This window comes from Callospermophilus lateralis, chromosome 3, assembly GCF_048772815.1.
Source record: "Callospermophilus lateralis isolate mCalLat2 chromosome 3, mCalLat2.hap1, whole genome shotgun sequence".
NCBI classification, from domain to species: Eukaryota; Metazoa; Chordata; class Mammalia; order Rodentia; family Sciuridae; genus Callospermophilus; species Callospermophilus lateralis.
The window spans coordinates 185,395,325-185,418,837 of NC_135307.1; the positions used below are offsets into that span (position 1 = coordinate 185,395,325).

Here is a 23,513-nt window from a genome sequence, read left to right on the forward strand (position 1 = left end):
CCGCCGTCTTCCAGCTGAGCCAAAAGATTGGAGATACCCCGACGTGACCAAGCCGGCGCTACCTACCCTGGGAGCACATAGGAACACCCCAAAGACCCCTGCATCTCCACTGCCTGCCCTCCAAGTACCAGTACTCGCCAGAAGGTGCGGTCAGCGGAGAAATTGACTCTGGGGCGCACAGACAGGTGCGCACGCTCTTTTCCAAGACCTCTGGTCCCGCTAGCGCTTGAAGGCAGGCGGTGGTGACCAAGACTGGTGCACCGCAGAATGGGGGACACAGGCGCCGAGGTCCCAGGGCTCCAAATTGGCAGCCCTGGGACCTGGGTTCCAGGCTCCGAGCCTGTTAGGCGCGGTGAGCGCTTGCGACTTCCCTCCGGAGCCGGCAGTCTCCGGAGTTTTCGCCCAATCCCATTCTGGTTACTTTTCTCACATTGCAACAGTGTCGCTACTGCGCGGCAGCTCCTGAATCCGGAAAGTTGACGCGCGCACCTCCGAACCACATTTCGGGCTCCCGCCAAAGCCAACTTGTTTGACACTAATCTTTCTAGAAGGGGAAAAAACGCTTAAAACAAGTTACTTACCATTGTCCTTTCGGTGCGCAGCTTGAAACCTGGGGTGCGCTCAGTATTCAGTCACCCGCTCGGCACCCTCGGAGACCTCAGGTTGTCTCCAGCGAGGCGCAAGGAGCTCCCCGCTGTCAAACAAGCTTAGACCACCGGGACGGCCCCAGCACATTGGGAAGATCTGGGAGCACTTGTCTCCTCACCCTGACCCTCCGTTCTGGTACAAGCCTGCTCTCTTCCCACCTTGCCCCTAACCTGGCTTTTCCTTCTCTCTCCCTTCCTCCCCGCAGCGCCCACACTGCCCTCAGGCTCCCCAGTTTAGCCTTGTGCAACTAACCTGAATCCATGAAAACAAGGAGAATCTGGACGACGTCCTCCATTAGTGACGCCGGATGGGGATGGGTCCCCTTCTGGAAGGGGACTCCGGGGACCTGTCGCGGCGGGTGGGCTTTCTTGGCTTGCAGCGGCGCTGCTGCTTCTTCTCCTTGGGTTCTTCAGACTCTTCGGGGTCCCTCGTATCCTTGTCCTCAGGTTCGGGCTCCTCCCCCTCGCTGGGGCTCTCCGACTCCTCAGTGGTGGGCTGCGCGAGACTTGGGGAGGCGTCGGAGCTTTGCAACTTCAGAGCCTGCAGACGCTGGGTGAGAGATTGGTTGAAGGTGGAGCCCTTGGGCACTGCGGGGCCGCGATCGTCTTCCGGCTCGGTCTCGGGCTCAGAGGCGGGGGCAGTCTCAGGCTCGGTTTCGAAGTCGGTCTCAGACTCGATTTCGGACTCGGTCTCGGTCTCGGTTTCGTAGAACTCTTCCTCGTACTCTAGGCACTCGGGGAGAGACAGCTCAAGCTCTGCCTCCTCGTGCTCGTGGTCAGATTCCGATTCGGGGGAATCAGGGTATACCTGGGCGCTGGAGCGATGGTGGGCGTTAAGGAAGCTCCGGCGCTGCTGGGCGGCCGCGCGCTGCTGGGCGCGGGCGTTGGAGGTGGCAAGGGCGCGGAGGAGCGCGATGGAGCAGGAGAGCCAGAGGAGAGCGGTGGCTGCCCGGCGGCCTATGGGCGGGCACAGGTCGTTGTAATTATGGCGAGCTCGGCGCCACTGCTGAGCCCGGGACCTCCGATCCATCCTCTTAGGCGCACACCGAGAAACCAACGCGCCCTCTGGCTCTGCAGAGAGCGGCTCCGATGCGCATTGGCTGCTGCAGCCGAAAAAAGTGCACCTTCCGAGGTGAGAAGCAGGGTCCGGAGGTCCCACTTCTACCTCGGATGTGAGGAGAAAAACCGAAGCACCTACCTTCCTGACCACTTAAGAACTTTCTAAAGCTCTGCGCCTCTGCTTGCCTCTCCAAGCCAAAAGAAAGAATGGGAAAGGGGAAGAAAAGGTCCGTCTCCTCCCGGGCTCCTCTCGCTAAGTCTAAGACCGCAGTCTAAGACCCGGGAGAGGTGCCTCCGCTGGTCCTCTCGCCTGGGAGAGGAAAGAGGAGACTGAGGCGAGGAGAGATGGGGCGGTGAGGATCTGCGAAGTTGCGCGCCCGGAGTTCTGCCGGGCATGTGCAGTAGAGAGGTGGGGGCCGCCTCCCCGCGAGCTGCTCTGTGGCGCGGAGCTGGTGGCGCAGACCCTGGTGGACCGGCAGGTGGCAGGAGGGAACCTTGTTTGAAAGGATTTGGGCAAAGCAATGGGCCGGGTGGGGGGGGCGCCTGATGAGTACCAACCCTTGAACCACCAAGCAGGCGAGCTAGCCACAGGTTGGAATACTTGGGTAGCTGGGTCTGGATTCTTCTTGGGGTCAGTCCCTCTCCCCACCTTCTCAATGAAGTGAGCATAATCTTTGAGCAGCTAAAAACCAGACAGCAAAAGTTCAAATTTCGGGGCAGTTGGGAGGGGGCAGGAATGAGGGGCCATACGTGAGTATTAATGATCCAGCCCCAGGCATTTTCCAAGGGCTTAATAGTTTGAGGATGATAACCTCAGGCAGTCATTAATCATGAAACCACCTTTGGCAGATCTGTTATAGTGACTATAATTAGAGAAGCTTCCAGAAAATGTACACTCTGTGCAGTCTGAAATGGCTAGTTACTTCATGGACAAATGAATCTCTTCCTTAAGAAAGCTTCCCCCCCTCCACCCACCCACTGCCGCAGTCTGTAAACCCATGGTTGGCCCCTGGTGAGCTGTCCAGGGAAGGTGTTCTGGATCACTGAATGAGGGAAGGCTTTCCTGCACTCTTGGTCAGTCTATACAACCAGTTCTTTGTCCCTGAGGTCCTCTTCAGGGAGCTATCAGATATCAGAATCCTCACTGGATACCTCTTAGAATTCATTCAACAAATACTCATTGAGTGCTCAGAACATGTCAAGCTCTTGTAGGTGCCAAAGGCAGAGTAGCAAATAACAAAAGTCTTGTATTAAGGAGAGGATATTGAGGATTGATATGCTATTAATCAGAATATTAATAAATCATTCAGAATCCCTTCTTACTAGGGCTGGGGTTGTGCTCAGTGGTAGAGAGCCTGCCTAGCATGTGTGAGGCACTGGGTTCGATCCTCAGCACCACCACATAAAAACAAAATAATGTGTCCACTTAAAACTAAAAAAATAAATTTTTTTTAAAAGAATTCCTTCTTACCACCTCCCTCCATCATTGTTTAATTCAGCTTGAATTCTACATGAAAGGGGGGGAAAAAAAAACAGATCAATCAGAGCATTAGGGCAAAGGGGCAGCCACGCCCGCCCACCAATCATGGTGTTGAACTCTGAAGGCTGAAGAGTTGGAGTAAGCTAATCCCACTTTCCCAGCCCTGGAAAATCAAATGAGCTCCACAGGGACAGGAGGACATCCCTGTGGTGGGGAATTCTTTGAGTTCCATCTATAATGTCACTGCTTCTTTTGGAGTATGTGTCTTCAGCCTTGCCCTTCCTGTTAAATACAGAGTGCTCCTTTGCCATGATGACAAGGCCAAAGGAGATAAATCTCAGAGCAAGACCATCTTCCTGGAATCCATGATATGTCAACAAGGGTGCTTCACTTGAAACATGTGTCACGGGCTAGGCTTTTTTCTCCTTGAGTCAATGTGGGACAACTGGAGGAGGAAGCTCTGCCTCTCAGCATCTTCTCCTTCCCTTTTGAGCTGGTCCACCAGGCATTCCCTCCTGGTGCTCCTTTCCAGGACTGAATACTCACCTGTTCCATGGGATATGAGGGGTTGCCCTCACACCCTCCACGCCAGGCTTGTATTAAAGCAGCCAGAGGCAGAGCTAAGACCTTAGTGAGATTCTAGACACTGCTTTTGGTGGTTGTTTTTCATTTCTGCATCGTGGCTGCATCTATATTGCACCTCTTGTTCTAGATGTCAATTTGTAGCATTAAAATACTGATTGGTCTAATAAAGTGGCATTGATTTGACAAACGCCATAAAAGGACAGTCATCCGGATTCCAGTTGTGCCCCACTCAAATACTCTGCAGAGAAACTCTGGAGGGTTGTATTACCACACATGCCAGCATGGTTCTAATCATGTGGGTGTTATTATGTGACACTAGACCAGGGGCATTTGGAGCTGTATATTTCAAATCCTGATACCCCACCTTGCAGCCCCAACTAATGGGGGATGTTTCTAAAGGGTCTGCTCATGATGACCTACCACTTTCTTTCAGTTAGCATAGCTTCACTGACAGAGTACAAAACATAAATATATTGGTCAAGCTGATTTCAGGGCATGTTGTGGGGAAAAAATCAGAAACATTTGGGTGCAATAAAAGCCCTTTCAATGGCAGCTAATGCCAGCTGTCAGCAGTGAGGCAGGTTAGGATGTGTTCATGTGCATGGGTAGTCCTTCATTCTTTAGATGCAGTGCTTTATGCCTATTAGGAGATGACAGACCAGAGCCGACTCACTAATATAGATACACAGAGATCGCCTGCATTATTAAAAAAATATGAATTATATAATACATATTTTTGGACAAGTTTCTGCATTAGCAATGCACTTTCTTTGCAAGATGCATTTTAATCAGCAAAGGAACATTTAACAAAACACTGCATTTTCCATCCCCAGTCATGTATAGCTACAAATGTTTTGGTGTGCATTCAACACAGACTCCAGGAAGAACAGGGGACTGCACTAAAATACTGTTCCATCTTGCACTTAGTGCCGGGGTCGAGCAAATGGATCTGTGCAGAAAATGCTCTTTAAAATGCATTACGTGCATGACTTTAAAAAGTGCTTGCTGCAGAGTGAATTTCAAAAAGGACCAAGTGGGTGATGAACGACTTTGGCTGTTACCAGGCTAAGGAACAAGGGGCTCTCTCTGTCTTTCGGTAAATAAAGTGTGGTCGTGTATTACCTTCAGGGCTCTGCCGGGGGGAGTCTCCTAAACCAGTTGGACAGGAAAACGCAATTTCCAGTTCATTACAGTATCATACAATAAGGTTTTTATTTGGATGAATTGTGAAGAATATTGTCTTCAGCCCGTTAAAGATTGTTGTGTGGAAGAGGCTTTAAGTATTACTTTATGTGGCTCCAGAGGGCAAAATTAGAACCGATGGGTGGCATTTACAAATAGTTTTTAGTTTAGCTTAGCCCAAGGAAGAATATTCTAACAGGCAGGACACTGAAGTGGAATGAGCTGTCAGGGGTTGCTGGCTCCTTGTCAGAAGCAGTGTTGAGTCAAAAGGACAAATGACCACATGTTGGAGATGTTTTCCACAGGGCTCCTGAGCCGGTTGTCTGAAGCTTGTCATTGTCTTATTCATCTCAGATCTGATTCCATGCAAGCATTTGGGGCTATGGAGTGGGGCAGGGCTCTACCAAAGGATAGTCTTTAACTCTTGTTTGTTTTAGAAGCGTTTGAAAGTGCTGGTAGCTCAGTGATAGAAAGGAATGTTTGGGGGCAGTTCAAGATTCCTGCACACAGGTGGATGTGGATGTACCCACAGCCTGCGGTGGGGTTCTGCAGGGCGCTGAGACTTTCTGCTCCATACTTACTTGTTGGAACAAAAACGCTGGTCGAGTCCATCTATTAATTACATGGGTCCTCTTTGCCTCCCCTCCTGGAGCTGTCTCGGAAATTACAAATGAAATTGGCTATTTAGCAATCACGATTGAGTCACTTCCATGACCAAGACACTATTCCTGGCATTGTGGGGAGATGGAAGTAATTGAGGATGAGCAATTCCTGCCATCCAGCAACACGCATATCACTGTGAAATGCCCCTGAATATTAAGAACAGACTGCCAACAGGTGCAGAATAATAAATTTCACACCAGAGAGATACATGGGGGAGGGAAGCTGAGTAGCAGTGATTGGGATCAGAGGTACAGTTCATCTGGTGGTTTTCTGAAAGAGGTGGTTTTTTGTTTTGTTTTATTTTTTTAAAAACCAGGTTGGAGACTTTGAGATTTTCTTTTTGTTTTATTTTAGTTTTTTAAAAGCCCATGAGAAGACTGCTTTCAGTCCACCTGTACGCATGTATCTACCATGTGCAAAGCCACGTGTTGGTCGCTCTGAGAGACAGAGATGAATTGCATAAGATTTTAGAAGGCTTGCAGGCTATTGTCATAGGTCCCGTGGACACCAAAACATTTTCCAAGACAAGACTCAAGATAAAGAATTGCTCTGCCTGGCGAGTGGGTATAATCGCTCTTGAACATGTTTTTTTGGACAATCATTGGAAAAGACTATTTTTGGAGATGGAGAGCTTTTCAAACTTTCCTTTGGATAGAAATGAATTCAGGGACTTTGAAGTACTTCCCACCCCTCGCTGTGGCAATCAGCCAGAAAGGCTCAACCCACTGAGGCTTTGGCATGGGCCGCCCCTGCTTGTTCCCTAGGAGGACTGGGTACAATACAGCACATTTGGCTCTTCTCTCCAGGGTGCTGTTTTGCGTTATTTGGATTGTACTGATCTCAGTTGACTTTCACCAGTAGAAATGGTGAAAACCTCTAGTTTGAGTTCATGATTTTGGGGGGATGCTGCCTAGAGCTAAAAGCAAACAATAGGGGGAAATAATCTTCTTTCTGCTATGGCTGGGCTCTGTCCAGGCCATTGTTGGGATTACAATGCTGTGTTTGTACTGTCCTTTAGAAAAGAAGACAGGATCAGCAGAGCTCCAGTCCTACATGCAGATCATTAGGGGTATCTTCTCAGGAGTGCTCTGAGAAGATACCCCTAATGATACCCTTTATGCTCTATCAGATTATTCCACTGATGTCACACCTGTCTCCTTCCCTCTCTGTGTTAGGGGAGGGTCAGTTTCTAGAAGTGTCTAGAAGCTCCTCACTTTTGACCCTAGAGCTCAGCTTTTGTGTGGCAGCTGGTTCAGCCTCTAGACTGACCACTTGCTTTGTTCTATAGGAATTGGGACTAGATTCTGCCTCCTGAGACTGGATTTAGACTTAGCTTGTCTGGTTCTTTCCTATGGTTGGCTGAGACAACCCTGTCCAAAGATGAGTCCAGCTTTGGTGATTTGGGCCTCAGATGTCTACCTTTACCCTGTATAGTATCTTCTGCTTGGAGCTCTTGGGCCACTGATTGCAAAGGGCCACCCAACAATCAGGTATGTCCTTGATGTGTGTTTTATCATCTGTCCCACCCTCCTGGACATTTCACTACCCCCACCCCCACCAGGATGAACAGAGAGCCTCCAAGTTGTTTTCATCTCATCTGCTGAGGATCTGACTCACTCTTCAGCCCTGGGGGAGGGAGCTAGGGAGCTCGAGCCCAGAGAGAAGAAATCCTCAGTGGTGTCATGGTTCAGGCGCACGCTCAGAGAATCTTTTCAGCTTGAGCTCTTCAGACTGTGATTAGGCCAATTTTACATGTCTAGTCGCTGAGGCTCTGCTAGATTGGGAGTGTTTCTGTATGTGCAGAGTGGAGTGGAGAATTGAGGCAATTATCTTCAGGCAGATGAATCTGGGCCCTGTAATCAGTCCATCCCCATAACCAGGGAAGCGGCCTCTTTCACTGTAGCTTTACTTTGAGTTAAAGAGGATTCTAAGGTATTTGTTTATTATTTTCACTTGGCTTTGTTTTTCCAAAGGCAGTGTGCTGAAGATCCGGTCCTGCTCCAAACAGGTGTTAGGGTGTATGGCTCCCTTAAGTCTTAGAATACTGCCAATATGTGGGGCATTGTTTGGGATGTGTTTATTATAATCAAATCGGGTCCACAGCAGGGTACATTCCAGCTGGCCTGCCCTCTGCATTCTTGAGGTGGACACTTGGTTCCACTCCATTGTTTTTCTTTATCTTTTCTTGCTGTGTGCCTGAGAATCCTGAGGTGCAGGGCCAGATGATAGACAAGATAATCTCCATTGCCTAGATGATGTGATGCCCAACAGGGCCCATGACTGGCATCGTTGCACATGATGAAACCTGGAGAATTGAAGCACAGGTCTTCCAGAAGTAGAAATGAGAATGCATTGTAGGTTGGCAATGTCTTCTGGGTTCTCCCACCCCTAGCCTAAAAATCATAAATTGCAAGCCTTTTGTTGGTCTAGAAGTTTGCTCATAAAACTACCCTCAATTCCCTCTTGACCCTTTAGGGGAGGGATGGACAGAGGAAGAGCAAGAGAAGACTGTTCATTTCTGAACTGTAGAGGTCCAGTTGGGTTTGAGCCACATGAGCAGTCATCTTTATTTAGGAGGCCACTAGCCTTGTGTGAAGTCCAGTGGTGTTTCTGAATGCCGGGCAGAGGTGATGCAGAGCCTTGGTGAAGGAGCTGGGCAGAAGATGCGTCTGCCACAGCCTCCCTCCCACATCCACTCAGACTCATAGACAGCAATATGAATTTATCTAACTACCAAGGTATGCTTTAGATTTTAACTACCCTAGGAATGAAGGGCTTGGGATGGATTCAAAAAGTTTTTTCTTCTTCTTTTTTTTTTTTGTTTCAACACTGTTTATCTTGTCCCTTTGAAAATTTCTGATGTTTCTAAATTATTTTAAAAAATAATTTTAAAAATAAAACAGCTCTTTTGGCCTACAATGGAATGAAAGGGTTTTAAAAGATATCTCTCTATCCTTGGCATCTTGTAGGTTTGTATTTTTTTTTTTTATTGTGACAGTTCACAATAAAAAAAAAAAAAAAGTAGGTTTATTCCTATTCCGATTGTGAAGTTGTATGTCTTTCCCAGTGTTTTACTGCAGTTGGTTTACAGGCTTACTGATCACCTGTGTGTGTGTGTGTGTGTGTGTGTGTGTGTGTGTGGTGTGTGTTGGGGGATGGTACTGGAGGTTGAGCATAGGGGTGCTTTACCACTGAGCACACCACAGCCCTTATAATTTTTTTTTTATTTTGAGTTGCTGAGGCTGATCTGAAACTTGCTATCCTCCTGCCTCAGCCACCCGAGTTGCTGCGATGACAGATGTGGCCACTGCACCCAGTGTGTACTGTATTTTAAACTCTGCAGGGACCCTCTTATTGCATGTTATCTCAGAGTGTGGCCCATTTGATTTTCTATATGAATTTAAGAACCATTTTTATCCAGTTCTATAATGGTGTTGGTGATTATTATTTTTTTTTTTGGGTCTGGAATTGCATTCAATCTGTAAATTAAATTGGGAAATATTTCTGTCTTTTCTGCAGTTAGTGTTAAGCCAGAAGTATGGTCTCTTCATTTATTCATGTCTCTATTTCTTCCATTAAGGATTTATTTTTTCTTTATGTAATTTTAATGTATCAGGTATAACTTGGTAGGTGACTATATCTCAGATATATTTCCCGAGTGTGTGATACTTTTGTTGCATTGTGAATGAACTCTCTTTGTTTCATTAGATTTTCAGACTGTTTATTATGTATTTATAGGAACGATATTGATTTTGGTATATTTTTCTCATCTTCTGCTACTTTTAGAATAGGTTGTTGGTGAGGTAGCTGCCCTGGCACTCTGTGCAGGGTTCAGAGGGTATCATGGAGGGATTATTTCATGGGGAAAGACCCAAATGCTGGTCCATGATGAAATGAGGGAAAGAAAGATGATACAAGCCAGATTTATTCAGGGAAGGAACTAATCTTGATTTTGAGGCTACATAAGCTTCTTACCTTTTAGGATTTTGGCATTTTGTTGTTGTTAGATGGGTTGTAGATAATTATGGTTTCATTTTTAAGATTTTACAGGTTTTTAAAATAAGAAGTGCTTACATAGATGGATAGATAATATACACACACACACACACAAATAAAACTGAATTCTACCCTCCTCCCTAAAAGAATTCAGAGTTTTTAAAAATTTAGTTTAATTTTTCAGTGTCTTTACTAAGCAGAAAAAAGGTGGTTGGCAATCCTGTGAGTCCCACACATTTCTTTTGTCTGAAATCTCAGAATATAGGAGCTTCCATTTCAATGCCTTCTTGGGTTTTATAGTTTTGATATTCAGTAAATCTGGGCTTCTTTTTTTATTTTAAAATAATTTTTGGTTTATTCTTTTGGCTTTTTCTAGTCATGTTGTTTAGTTAGATTGATGTTTTTTATTACTTCTTTCATTTTTCTCTAATTTCTTCATCCCTCATTTGCGCCTCACTGTGTTCTCTGAAAATACATGAAAGAGAAGAATCTTTAATACTTTACTAAATGAGAGGGATGGAATGGGGCCACCCTTGTTTTGCTTCTGTTTTTAAAGGGATTTTCTCTAACATCCTTTCTCTAAGAGTATGTAGGTGGGGCTTAAAATGGAACAAGTGGATATCCCTGTGAGAGGGATCCAGCAGCAAGGCTGGAAGTAAAAGGCCAAATGCCAGACATGGGACCCATTGGGCATGGATATAAATCTCTCCATTCTTGACCAATAACTTTTTCTCCTGGCAGTGAAGGTGATGGTAATAGCAATGATTGTAGTGGTGGTGGTAGAGATGGTGGTGGTGATAAAGGCCTAAAGCCAAGAAAACCAGGGAAGAATTTCAAGAAACCCAGTCAGGCAGAAGGAGACTTAAAAATGAGATTGGAGAAGTAGTCAATTGTTGAATTTTGTCTATGTGAATTTTCAGTTTTCTTTAGTGTTTTGTTTTGTTTTTTCTAGTACTGGGGTTTGAACCCAGGGCACTTAACCACTGAGCAACATCTCCAGCCCTTTCTATATTTTATTTTAGACATAGGATCTCAGAGTTGCTTAGGGCCTTGCTAAGTTACTGAGGCTGGCTTTGAACTCTTGATTTTCCTGCCTCAACCTCCTGAGCCACTGGGATTACAGGTGTGTGCCACCGTGCCCAGCACTTTAGTGGGTTCTCAGTGGAAAGTTTTAGAAGTTATAGGAGTTTTATCTAAAAAGATGCCCTAATAACCACTATGGGTCAAATATTCAGATAGGCACCAGGAATATGGTTGAAAGCCAAATCAGACTCTCTTGTCTTCACTCAGTGTATGCAGTGGGGATTTGGAAATGATGAATCACCACACTAAGGAGGGTCTTATTACAATCTGAGCTAAGGGCACTAAAAAAGAATTTTTTTCCAACGTGTACAGCAGAGGAAGCCACCCTACATTCAGACACGTCAGGAAATACTTTCCTGAGAAAGTGATATGTGCACCCTTAAGCTGAGAACTGAAGGGTGAGCATGTGGTGGCAGGGGCTGGTGCCATTCCAAACAGAGCAATAGCCCGGGCTGGTGCCGTTCCAAATAGAGGAACAGAATATTCGTGGGCCCTCTGGTGGAAAGGAGCTAAGTCTGTTAGGGAACCCATAGGAGGTCGTTGGAGCTGGAGGACAGAGGAGATGTGTGTGGAGGTGGGCAGGGGTTACCACTCAGGGTCTTTTCAGCCCAATAGGACAAAATGAAGTCTTTATGTTTTCTTGCCTAGCCTTGGAAGAGTGGGAACCATTGTGATGGGCAGAAAGTGTTGAAATCAGTTCATTTGTTTCAAAGACCTCTCTGACCCCAGCAAGAAAAGATGGGATTAGGAAGGAAGTCGAGTTGGTGATAGCTGGGATCTAGAAAGGGGTTGATTCTAGAGATATGTAACACTGGTGGTGCTGAGAGTAGCTTCAAGAGCTGCTTAGGGAGTGGGTGCAGCAGCGCACATATGTAATCCAGCTGCCCTGGAGGCTGAGGTAGATAGATCACAAGTTGAAGGCCAGCCTCAGCAACTTAGCCAGACCCTATCTTAAAATACAACAAAAAGAACTTTGGTGTGACACCATGGTCTAGCATCCCTGAGTTCAATCCCCAGTGTGTGTGTGTATGTGTGTGTGTGTGTATGTAACTAGATAGAAGCCTGTCTTCCACTGAGCTAATGAAGGGGGAAAGAGACTCTTAAGTTCTAGTATGTTCTGCCCGAGTTCTACCTTTGGCTTCTGGAATTGAAAGTGGCTTTGTGTCATGCATGAGGAGGCAACAGGTAGGTCAGGTGCTCATGGAGAAGCTGTTGTAGAAGCAGGAAAAATCCAGAGATAACGAGGGTACTGAGAGGAACGCCCCAAATTGAGTTTCCAGCTAAAGTCTACGTGAACAGAAGTCTTTCTTCCCAGATATAAAGCCTCAGCCCTCATTTTACAAGTGAGGAAACAGACTCAGAGCAGGGGGATCTGCAAGTTTGTGGCAAAACCAGATTGTAGGCTGCATTTCTCTAGTCTTAGTTCTGTCCGGTTTGTTCATTAGGAGTGTAGAGTCTTCATGTGGAGTGGAAGATGAGCCATCGGCTCAGATGGCAGCCCTCTTGATATCAGATCTATTTTTTGTCTGCAACAGTTCACAGCTTCACATTCTTTTCTTGATCACTTTAGAACTGACATTCCACCGGCTCCTTATTAAAGAAAGAACTGGCTAGAAGTGGTTTAGAAGCTAGAAATAGAACTATACCATGCTCTTACTAATCAAGCCTGGCAAAGTCCACATGGCAGCTGGAAGGACTGGATAAGGTTAAAGCTAATATGGTTTGATGACACTCTCTTTTTCTGCTGGTTATTCAGAAATCCAGCCAGCTTCAAAAGTACCAGTTATTACTTAAAACTGCCCCCCAAAACTTGAGAATTGCGGTACAAGAAAGGCAAATCCATTTTTCTCAAGACCTGTTTTCAAGATGTCTGCTTGTGGAAACTGTGACATCTACAGCTTCCTTTAGCTTGACTTCTTAATTTTTTTTAAAATAAGTGGTAGCCTTTAATATCTCAAAAGGAATAAGATGAAATAGTTTTTCTAAATAAAAATGTCAAGTCCAGGATTAATAAATACATATTCTAACATGAAAAGATTTTTTATTATTATTTTACTATATAACAGTAAATACACCAGATTGCATTTTCTCAAATGGCGAATGAGACACTGGATGACATTTTTCTTTGATTTTTCCAAGAGTCTCAATATCATCTGTCTTTTGGAGAATTCGGATTTTTATAATATCTGTGAAACTGTCCCTGAGGACAGGTACTACTAAGCTTAGTAGTAAAGAACATTTTGCTAAGTTTTTCTATCATGAATCCTTGCTCAAGGTGTTCAGCTTTTTCTTCTAATCTGGTTTTCAGCACTTGATCATGTGTTTCTCCATCATTGTGCACAGGATCTGGTAGAGGGATAGGCTGTGTGTGTTCATATGGGATATCCACAGAAGGGTGGTAGCATACTATTGTTCTGCCATCAGATGTCAAAATGAGCTCTATTTTGCAATTAGAGTTGTCTGGAAGAGAAGAAAATGTAGATTTATGACAAATACCAGATAAAGCTCCATTTTGACCTGGAAATAAATGTTTCAATAAAGTTCTCTTTGACATCACCCATTTTAAAACTGTGTTATGATTAGATGGTGATGAAAGGTGTTCTGAAGAGCAACCACCTTTATAATCTGCTTCTAGGCACTCCAATTTTTATTCCAGGAGACCACCATGTTTCTTCCTTGACTACTCAATCTATCTATTTATTTATTTATTTATCGGTACTGAGGATTGAACTCGGGGGCACTCAACCACTGAGCCACATCCCTAGCACTATTTTGTATTTTCTTTAGAGACAGGGTCTCACTGAGTTATTTAGCACCTCACTATTGCTGAGGCTGACTTTGAACTTGTGATCCTTCTGTCTCAGCCTCCTGAGCTGCTAGGATGACAGGCATGTGCCACTGCGCCTGGCTTGACTACTTAATTGTTTAAAAAAAAATGTTTTATAGTTGCAGATGGACAGAATGCCTTTATTTTATTTGTTTATTTTTATGTGGTACTGAGGAACGAACCCAGTGCCTCTCGAATGCTAAGCAAGTGCTTTGCCACTGAGCTATAGCCCCAGCCTTTTACTACTGAATTTTAAGGCAGATTTGCACATATGTCTGTGTGAATAGCTTGTGGCATCTAGTAATTCTAAAATACCAAATAGAGCTCAGGCTGAAGTCTGCTTTGTAAAACCACTGTTGTAATCAGAGGCTCCATAAGGAGGAGAGAGGCTGGGAGCTGTTCCTGCTGTGCTGGTGGGGTTGGAGGCTGCCATGTAGCCTCCTCCAGCAGAGCCACATGGGGCCTTGGACAGGGAAGGAGTCAGTCTAGACTGGGAGCTGCTGGTCTAGGGGTGTGCTATAGTCATTTGTAGGCATAGATTATAGTCAAAACTGAACTCAGAAGTACCTTAGAAATGCACAGTCCTTTAGAAATATCTTAGAAATATTGACTCTATTTTTGCTCAAATTTGTTCCTTTCACACCACTGTCATGATTTTTGCCATATTCCCATCATGTAAGTAAACCTAATAGTTTTCTTTAACTTGTTTTCTTTATGTGAGTGAATTTTTTTTTAAAGGAAAATCAGGCCACTGAGATTAAAAAAAAAAAAAAATCGCCAACATCACCTGGCTTCTGGTTACACATGAAGATAAATGCATAGTTCTAGAAATGGACAGTGTTTCCCCTCTCCCCTCAAGACCCATCCTGAGCACCACCTTGTTCTTGACCAGTCCTCCAGTCTGTTCATTGACATAGAATAATGGTGCCTGGGGAAGATGTGAGGGGTGGTCTTCTTGTGTGATAAGATATTTCCCACCAAAAGAGACAAATGAGGTTTGAATCTCACTATCCAACTATGCGCCTCAGCTGGGGAGTGGTGAGAGGCTTTGATCCCCACAAGCTGAAGCCTTCTGGGTTTTGGCAGGACCACGTTACTCGGAACACTGCTTCTTTCCATGACGTTTGCCTTCTAATAATAAGTTCACAGGTGTAGTTGTCTGATCTGCCTTTACCATGACACTTTGCTGTCATGTCACATGTTCATGTTTGCAGATGTAGCTGGGTTGGCCTTGATGGTGGAGGGCCTCTCTAGCCTTGGCCTCAGTGGACCTGTGTCCCAGCCCCCAGCCAGCAGAAGCTCAGGCTCTTGGCTTCCTGAGGCAGGTTCTGCAGCTGCTTTCCAGCTGACTTCTGGCCTTTCTGCCAAGCAGACCCCACTCTCCTGTCTTCACTCTCAGTTTCTCCCAGAATTTGGGTGGGGTTTGGGGTGGGTCTTTCCTCCCTTTGTTCTCTCTGTGCTTGATGTGGTGCCAGAAGAGCCTATGCCTAAAAGTACAGATTCATGCATATGGAAGATAATCCTTTCATAAAGTTCAAAAGCAATCGAAACCAAGCCACCATGCATGGTAGGACTAGAGCACTCTTGGCAAGCATCAGATGAACCCAAGACTTCAGGCTTGCCTCTAGTAGTGAAGGTCATTCCGAGGATGAGGTTCTTTCAGTGCTTTCTGGGTCACAAATTTATTTTTTATTTTTCTGCAGGGCCTCACACATGCTAGTGTTCTACCACTGAGGCACAGTCCTCAGCACCCCGACACTAAGTTTTAAAAGTATGGCTTCAGATTGTCTCTGTGGGTGCAGAGCATGGGATGGTTGCAACCAACCCAGGGCCTCTGGAAAATGGTCATTTCCAGGCCAAGCTGTCCCTGTTAGGTAGCAGGACTTTACTTACTTTTGTTCTTTTTCTATAAATTAAGAGGCTCCAGGAGAGTTCCTAGTACATAAGGGACCCTTGGAAAGTATTTAACATTGTTTGCACATGCATATTTTTAAACTTGCTATGGAAATTTTCAGGCACACCAAGTAGAAAGGAGGTCAGTGGGCTTAGAGCATGCTGAAGGACTGTCCACATCTGCTTCTCTGCTGTCCTCTGCCCCCGCCCTTCCCATCTTTTCTTCCAGAATCTCCTCAAGTAAATCTCAGAAAGCACATGATTCACCTTGGCATATTTGGACAATAGAGTGAGTGCTACCATTCTGGGTTGATGGCTTTGCCACACTTAGCCGTTCATTCTTTCTAGGTCCTTTTGGGAAAAGTTGAAGCCACCCTCTTTGCCTCCAAAGAAAGCATGTTTGGAAAACTAAAACAACTCTTGCCTTCTCTTCCCATGGCACACATCATTCTGCATTTGCCTGCACCTTTGTACCGGGTACTGCTCTGGGCCCTGAGAATGAAAGCCAAAAGAAGGAACAGGTAGCCTTGGGCCTCTGCACAAAGGCAGGCTGATGATGTGGTTAAGGAAGAGAACACTTGCTTCAGTGAGCCCCAGGAGTTTCCTAAACCCACCACCCATCTTTTGAGGCCCCTTTCAAGGCCTCCAGATTTATTGTTGGCAAATGCCCCCATTGCCAAAGCAAAAGCAGGCACATTTTCAGTAGCTGGCGCCCAGACAGATTTCAGCTGTGCCCCTTCTGAAGGAATGCACAATGGGAACACATGGAGCCCAAACCAGTGTGATGGCAGTTGTCACCATCCGTGTGGAAAGATTTTGTCCTGATCAGCTGCTGGGCCTCTTTGCACTATATTAATAGCAGAACTATGGGGCCTGCTGGGGTTGGAAGCCAGGGAGAGGACAGCTGTAGCAGACATCACACCATGCTCCAGGCATGTGCTCCTGTGTCACGGGCACACAGATGGCCTGCACCTTGCCCTGCCGCTCAAAAGCCCCCTGAGCCCCTGCCTGCCTTGCCCATGTAGGGGCAAGAAAGGACTCGCGCTGAGGATCCATGTGACGAAGGAGCCAAATTAAGACAGGATGATTGGAGTGGAGAGCTCAATGGCCTCGTCCTGGGTCAAGAGTGTGCGGGTGCTGGCAGCACAGGGGTGTGGGGCCTGACGAGGCAGCTGAGGTATTGGACTTTGTGTGCCAAGTCTGGACAGATATTTTTAAATGTCACAGGCCAAATGGAAGCTCAGTTGGCAGAGAGTCGAGGGGCAGGGGGATTTGGAGGACATTACATGGCCATGCCTAGATATGGTCAGGAGAACTGGGTAGGATTAGGGCCTGGGAAGAAGCCCCGCCTGGGAAGAGGTAGCACGAAGGAGCCTGTGAGTAAGCTGGCGCCAGGGGCAGCTGGCAGGCAAGAGGGCAGGTGAGGGACATGAGCAGGTGCTGGGCTGGGGGCATGGGGAGCTGTGTGGAAGGCCAAGGACAAAGCTAGAGAGGAGAGGTCAAAGCCAAGCCCCTCACTTGGGGAATGGTGGGGATTATCCAAAGCCTGGTGGCTGGGCCCCTTTCTGGCAGTCTAAGTGTCCCACTTTCTATCCCAAAGCCTCCGGGTAATTTCCTTAGCTGCCCAGCAGTTTCTTGACTCAGGCAAAGGGTCTAGGCAAGAATTGAGTCAAGAAAACAAAGCCTCCAACATGTTCAGGAATCCCTAGATGGTTGCTGCTATGATTAAATAAATAGTCAAAGTGAACTTGTGAACAACTACCATTGTAGGAGGGGGTTTGAAACTGCCCCTCAAGCCAAGCCCACCCGGAGATTGGTGTGTTTCAACCGCATAGAATTTGTTTAAAGTCTGAAAGATGATAACCACCAGTGTTTAGCTGGAGGAGGTTTTACAAAACCTGTGTTTAGCTGGAGGAGGTTTTACAAAAGCATCTGGGGGCTTGACTTCTGAACTAGCAGACCCTCCAGACTACTAGGGTCTGCCATCTGCCTGTACTCAGACAGCCATAAGCAAGGGGCGGCCGCCCCCTATCGGCAGCTGCTACCCCACCCCACCACTATGTCTGCCACCACCCGCCTGTCACTCATCTGATCAGAGCCTAACCTCTGTAGGCATTTGCACTTGTTCTCCCTGCAGTGAACTGGAGCTATTATTATCTTTGGAGGAACAAGGGCCATCAGAATTAGGCAGAGACCCAGCAACTGAGTCGTTGGCTGGGTCCTCCTTGGCTTTGCTGTGACATTGGTCTGGGAGACCTGGGCTCTTGGTGAGTACCAAGTGGCCAGGCCTGGAGAGGGGAAGGCCAAGAAAGGGAGCGTTGAACTGACACAGGTGCCTGGGCCAGGTCTGTGGAGCCAACATGTTTCCTCTTTGCACCCTTGGTAACCTGAACAGAAGCACAACAAGGTTAGGCAGTTACCATGGCAACGTAACATCTGTGCATCCCTGGGCCTCCCTCAGTCCCAGCTGGGTGGGGACTGACTTAGGAGGCTCTGGGGAGGCCAAGGCAGCTTTGGCTTCTGAGCCTTGTTTCTCGGGACAAGGGAAGAGGGGAAGAAAAGGGGAGTTTCTCTTGGGACTCTTGGTTGGGTGTCAGGCAACCCCATTTATTCTGATTTTCCTGTTCTGTTTCCTCCTTCTCTGTGGCAGTTCAGAGCCCCCTCTCACTAGCCTAGGTCTCTTGGAGGAAGCCAAGGCAGTTGCACCTCACAGACAGGCCTTAAACTGCTTCCTCTGCACAAAGGCTTAGGAGATCCCTAGGCTCCTGAAGCCAAGTCTCCTTCTGTGGGCTCTAGGGGACACTCTGCCAAGTGCTTGCTACCCGTGCTTGGTCTTCTGGGTGAGAAAAGCCCTTGCTCTACAGTGCCAGATGTGTTCTGGGCCTTAGGGAAGTGTGCTAATTCACTTCATTGTCATGAGTCTTCTAAGGAGTGAGAGGCACAGGGAGGTCCAATAACTTGCCCAAAACCACACAGGTGGAAAGTGGTAGGTTCTGGATTTGAACTTGAAATCATTTGGACTTTGGATCCCACTTTCCAAAATAGTTCCCTCAGATGAAGTTTGGAAGCTGTGGGGCCTTCAGGAAGAGTCCAAGGTGGTGTGGGCCTGCCCTGTAGCAGGGGCAGCTGGTGGAAAGGCCCTGGGTGGGGTAGGACAGTTGACTGGGAGCTGTAGAGAAGAAGGAGGCCATTGGCAGTTTGAGTTTGAGTCTGGATAGAACGAGAAACAGGAAGACCCAGGTGAGGTCTAGCTGGGCTGGGTGGTGACATCGTGACATGTGAAGCAAGTGACCTCTTTTTTGTGGTATATGAGAGAAGGAGGAAGAGGAAGCTTAAGGGTGGCTTAGATTTGCTGGGGAGTCTGAGCTCCCCATACTGATAGTTGAGGGCCTGTTCACTGAAGCTGTTCAATTTGGAAAGGCTTCCTTGATTGCTCTTTGAAAGTGTAGAAAAGAGAACCCCCCCCCCTTTTAGGTACTGGGGATTGAACCCAGAGATGCTTTTTCACTGAGCCACATCTACAGCCCTGTTCATTCTTTCTTGAGACAAGGTTTTACTAAGTTGCCTAGGGCATCCCTTGTTGCTGAGGCTGGCCTCAAACTTGAGATCCTTCTGTCTCAGCCTCATAAGACACTGGGATTACAGTTGAGCACCACCTTACCTAGCTACCATCTTCACCTCTTTGAGGCTCAGCCTATAATCAGCTGGTTATTTGCAAACTGAAGGACACACACAGCCTCAGGGTTAGGCAGTCTTGGAGAGCTGCCCAGGGTGGTGGGAAGACCATGGAGCCACAAGGAACTGTGGAAAGTTCTAGAGAGGCAGCCTGGGGCATATACACAGACAGAAGAATGTGCTTCTAATAATTCCTTCCAGTCCTTCTGAAGCCATCATTCTACCATTCTCTTGGTCAGTGGTAAGTTGGCAGGGCCTCCTGTGTCCCCCATTTTTATTCTGTGAGGAAATTGGGCCTTATAGATGGTTAATGCTTAAAGCTATACCTCTGATCCGTGAGAAAAATGGCAGGCTACTGGACATTACCAGATCAGATGTAGTGGCAGCTGGGGCTCACAGTGGCGACACCATAGAGAAGTCTCCTTGGCTTTCCTGGGATCCCTGCTGAAGCCATGGTCTCAACTCTGGGTGATTGATATCATGGGGTCTCCAGTGGGGCGCAAGGTGCCTGAGCCCCTTACCACTAGATGGCGCAGATGCCGTGATGATGCTGATGAGCTTTTCAAATACCCCTTCTCAGCAGAACCATTTGGATGGGTTTTCAAGGACCCCTTTGCCTGGACACCTCTTGGACCCAATACCCTGTCCCACCTGTGCCATCTTGCTTTGAACTCACAGGCGAGTCACGTCACCTATGTGGGCCATAAGTTTATTGTTGAGACAGAGATAGATGGGTCTCCATCAGCTCTGTCATTTTGTGATGAATTGGGTTGCGAATCAGTAGCCTCATTTCTTCTCTTGTTCCCCACTTCTTGTCCCTATCTCACAGGATCAACAGCAGTGCAAGGGTTCTGTCCCCTTGCGCTGGCTAATCAAAGGATTTCAGAAAAGTCTTCCCAAGCATGACTTCTACTCTGGGCTTACCCGGCTGAGGGCCCTGAAGAAATGGACTCTTCAGTGGGTAAACCATTTGACTACCATCATTCACAAAGGCCTTAGAGATGGGGTTCCAAGCCCATCTCATTAGCAGCCAACTCTTCTGCACGTTCAATGCTATCCTGCACATCAATGGTGAACACCACAGAGATTGCCTGTAAATGTAAGTTACACTGATGGCTGTTTGGGCTACTGGAAGAAAGATAAGTGAAGAACATTCTGAGTGTGTCCTTGGGAAGGGTGTGTGTGTGTGGTTTCTTTTATCTTGTTTATCCTTTCCTATGTGCTTCTCTTCTTTCTCCCCCAGCCCTTCCTTTTTCAGTGTCTCTGAAGCCTTGGGCTGTAGTGCCACCTTACTGCCCTGGCCTTGCTGTATAGTGCAGAGCCTCATGAGCACTTCCTCTATGGTTTGAAATCAGTGCTGCTTCAGCTTCTTCTGAATGGGGCATCACCTTTGCCCTCTGAAGAGTTTGGGGACAAGATCCTTATGGAGGTAAGGACTGATCTCTACCCTACAATAGAGCAATAGAGACAGCTGTCCTTAGGGCTTCTGAATTACATGGCTAGAGACATCAGACAGAGTCAAGGCACATCTCCCTGAGTGGAATCCAGCAAGCTGACCTCTTAGGAGCCCCTTGGCAAAGTTTGCTTTGGATTCACCACTGGGCTTCTTCGAGATGGCGTGATAAATTCATGGTGGGAACCCTACCACACAAAGCCATCTAAAATAAGAGGATTTGCTGTACTAGGTTACTGCCATGTCACATCAGGCAGTAGGTGGGAACTGGAGACCAGCTACTGTGAGCAGTGAGCAGCAGTGTCACCATGTACTGTTGCATATTAAATGAGCCCATCAGAGGTAGGCAGCTACCAGCTCACCCACCCATTTTGTCTTTGGGCCATGAGACACTTGGGTGTGTAGCCTTTCCCCGCAAGGAGTGCCCTCCCTGTCGCTCTTTTCCTAGCAGTCCTGGGAAAGCTCTCTTCGAGGTGTCTTCTGCCAGCCCTCCCAGAGTTCATCTTCCCCAGCATTCTTAGCGCCCAGCCAGTGTTCTGAGGTGGAAGGAAGGGCCAGACTGATGGCCATCCTCATCAGGCAGTGCATCAGCTCTGTGGACCTGCCATATCAGCTGCTCAGCAATAGGGCACATGGGGAAGACACTCAGGCCTTGGGCAAAGGCGAGGCCATTTTCCCAGGAAGAACTGGCCTCTTGGTTTGCTTAGCAGTGAACTGACAGCTCCCTTGGTTCAGAGATAGGCAGGGGCTCTCTATCATTGTGACATTTGAGTTAGAAAATTGCTCCTAGGCTCTTCTCTTAGGGCCCCTGCAGAACATATAACACCCTCACCTCCACCACCACCTCACATAAAGGTAACTGACAGAACCTTCAGAGAAACAAAAGATGTTGAGGATGGTTATCAGTGCCTGAGGACATGGCAGAGCTAGGAAGTTATTTTCATGGTGCCCTGAACCCGCTGCCAAGGCCCCCACAGCCTGTGTCCAGTGCACAGGAGTACCCTTCACCTGGGAGGGGGATAGGCTCATGGAAGGCAAGTGTGGACCTGTGCATTTAAGTAGAAGGGTTCAAGAGAAAGGTGCTGCCAGAGCCAGTGTCCCTGTTGGTGATCATATGAGACCTGTTGTGGACTGCTGTTGTGTGCCTGGGGCTCCTACAGGCTGCAAGATGGGGCAGGATGGAAGACTGAGGACCCAAGGTGAAGTAGAAAGGTGAAATGTGACAAGCAAGGGCCCTTCCAGAGGGCCCCCCCTCAATCCTGTTGTGTTCAATTCAGAGGGTTGGGTGGAGGCTCTCCCGAAGGGCTCTGAGGAGCTGCGTACCCACAGGCCTCCAGTCGGTCTGTGCAAGAGAAGGGCCATAGATTCCTGCCTGGTCTCCTGTGGTGACCCCACTCTCACTCCAATCAGTCCCCATGCACTGGGAACCTGGAACCTGGCCACACCCTTTCTGTTCCAGGTCACTGGTGGACCGTTGCCCTGCACTCCCTCTATCTCCCTAAGGGTCTTCCCACTCTCCCTGTCACTTAGGGAAGCCTGCAACCATCTGCTCCCTACTCAGCTTCACAGCATCTGGGCCTTTCTTGCTCGCTGGCTGCTTGGTTGTCCACCTCTGCTGCTGGGACACCAGGGGAAAGCAAGACCGTGGTTTGTGGATGGTTATGTTGTCCAGCTTCTCTCCATGCATAGCACACAGTAGATGCCTAATAAATATGTGTAAAAGGAATGGTGAATGTCTTTTTCTTTTTCTTTCTTTTTTTTTTCCATTCTGCACAGAGCCCAGCTTAAGCTTGGTGGAGTCCCTAAAACAAGTGGGTGGTCCATTCTTATCACTTGACTTCCTCACTTTACTTCTAACATGGTTGCTGCTTGGGGTTCTAGACAGCACCCCCCTCTACCCAGATCAAGCCAGCCCTTGGCAGTTCTCATCATTTGCCCGCTTTTTCCCTTTATAGCGCTGACAGCATTCATGGCATGGTATTGGGTCTTACTTTCTTAGCACTTGTCTCCCCCTAGGTTAAACCCCAAAGGAGCAGAAGCATCTTAGAACAGAGTAGACATTCAGGTAATTGGGTACTGATGGGTTGGTGAGAGAATGAAGCAAAAAAGTTCATAGACATGATCAAGGCAAGTGAGTTAGCACAGAAGTAAAATTGCTGATACACTTTGGCTGCAGAGGAAGTCGAGCAGGAGTCCCTGGGATGGCCAGGAGAAGTTAGGGTGAGGGGTATCCCCCAGCTGTCCTGAGAGCAGAAGTGCAGCAAGACTCCCAACCCTTAGAGCAAATTAATTATCTACAAGGAAGTCCTTCTACATTGCCAAGAACCAGCAGAATTCCAGGGACTCAAGGACCCCTTAGTCCATTCTCAAGCCCCCCTGGTCAGTGAGCTGAGGGAGCAGTTGAGGCTGAGCTCATGAACTGCCTGCTGTATAGGGTGGTGTGGTCATGTTCAGGGCCACAGCTGGCAGCCTGGGAACTACCAGCTGCCCTGCCCCTCTGCTGGGACTCCTTGAGTTATACCAACAAGGCCTCAAGTCCTTCCCACCAGCCAAGGTGTTAGGTGGAAAGACCACAGGTGAGTGGCATGAGAGGCCAAGGGCATGGAAAGGCCAAGAAATGAGGATGGTGTGAAGCCTGTCTCTTCCCCATCTGTGCAATGAGCAGACACTGAGTGCAGCTGAGTGTCGCGCTATGTGTGGGGCTGGGAGACATTGGCTCACAGAGGCAACATTCCCTTCTCAGGGGAGTTTACTTCCAATAGAGGGGAAGTTTGGAATCAAGAAATTTGTAAATTATCTCAGGGATTAGAAGGAAATGCGTTCTGTGGGAAAGTGGAGGAGGGTGGGAGGGCGGGTTGCTGCTAAAGTGTCCTTCCCCCTGGCATTCATATGCACCAGGGCCTGTCCACCAAGACACTGAGCAGCCTCCCCAGCCTCTGTTGCCTCAGTGCTGGAAGCTACCACCACCAT

At 47.5% G+C, this 23,513-nt stretch overlaps 1 protein-coding gene and 1 pseudogene across 1 annotated transcript; both read right to left on the reverse strand.

The window, feature by feature from the left end:
• Positions 1 to 942: 942 nt before the first annotated feature.
• LOC143394474 (neuroendocrine secretory protein 55) lies at positions 943 to 1,677 on the reverse strand. Its single transcript, XM_076849140.1, has one exon. The coding sequence runs from the start codon at positions 1,675 to 1,677 to the stop codon at positions 943 to 945; it is 735 nt and encodes a 244-aa protein (XP_076705255.1).
• Positions 1,678 to 12,844: 11,167 nt separating this feature from the next.
• Positions 12,845 to 14,641, reverse strand: LOC143394920 (large ribosomal subunit protein mL42 pseudogene; annotated as a pseudogene).
• Between the last annotated feature and the right edge of the window lie 8,872 nt (positions 14,642 to 23,513).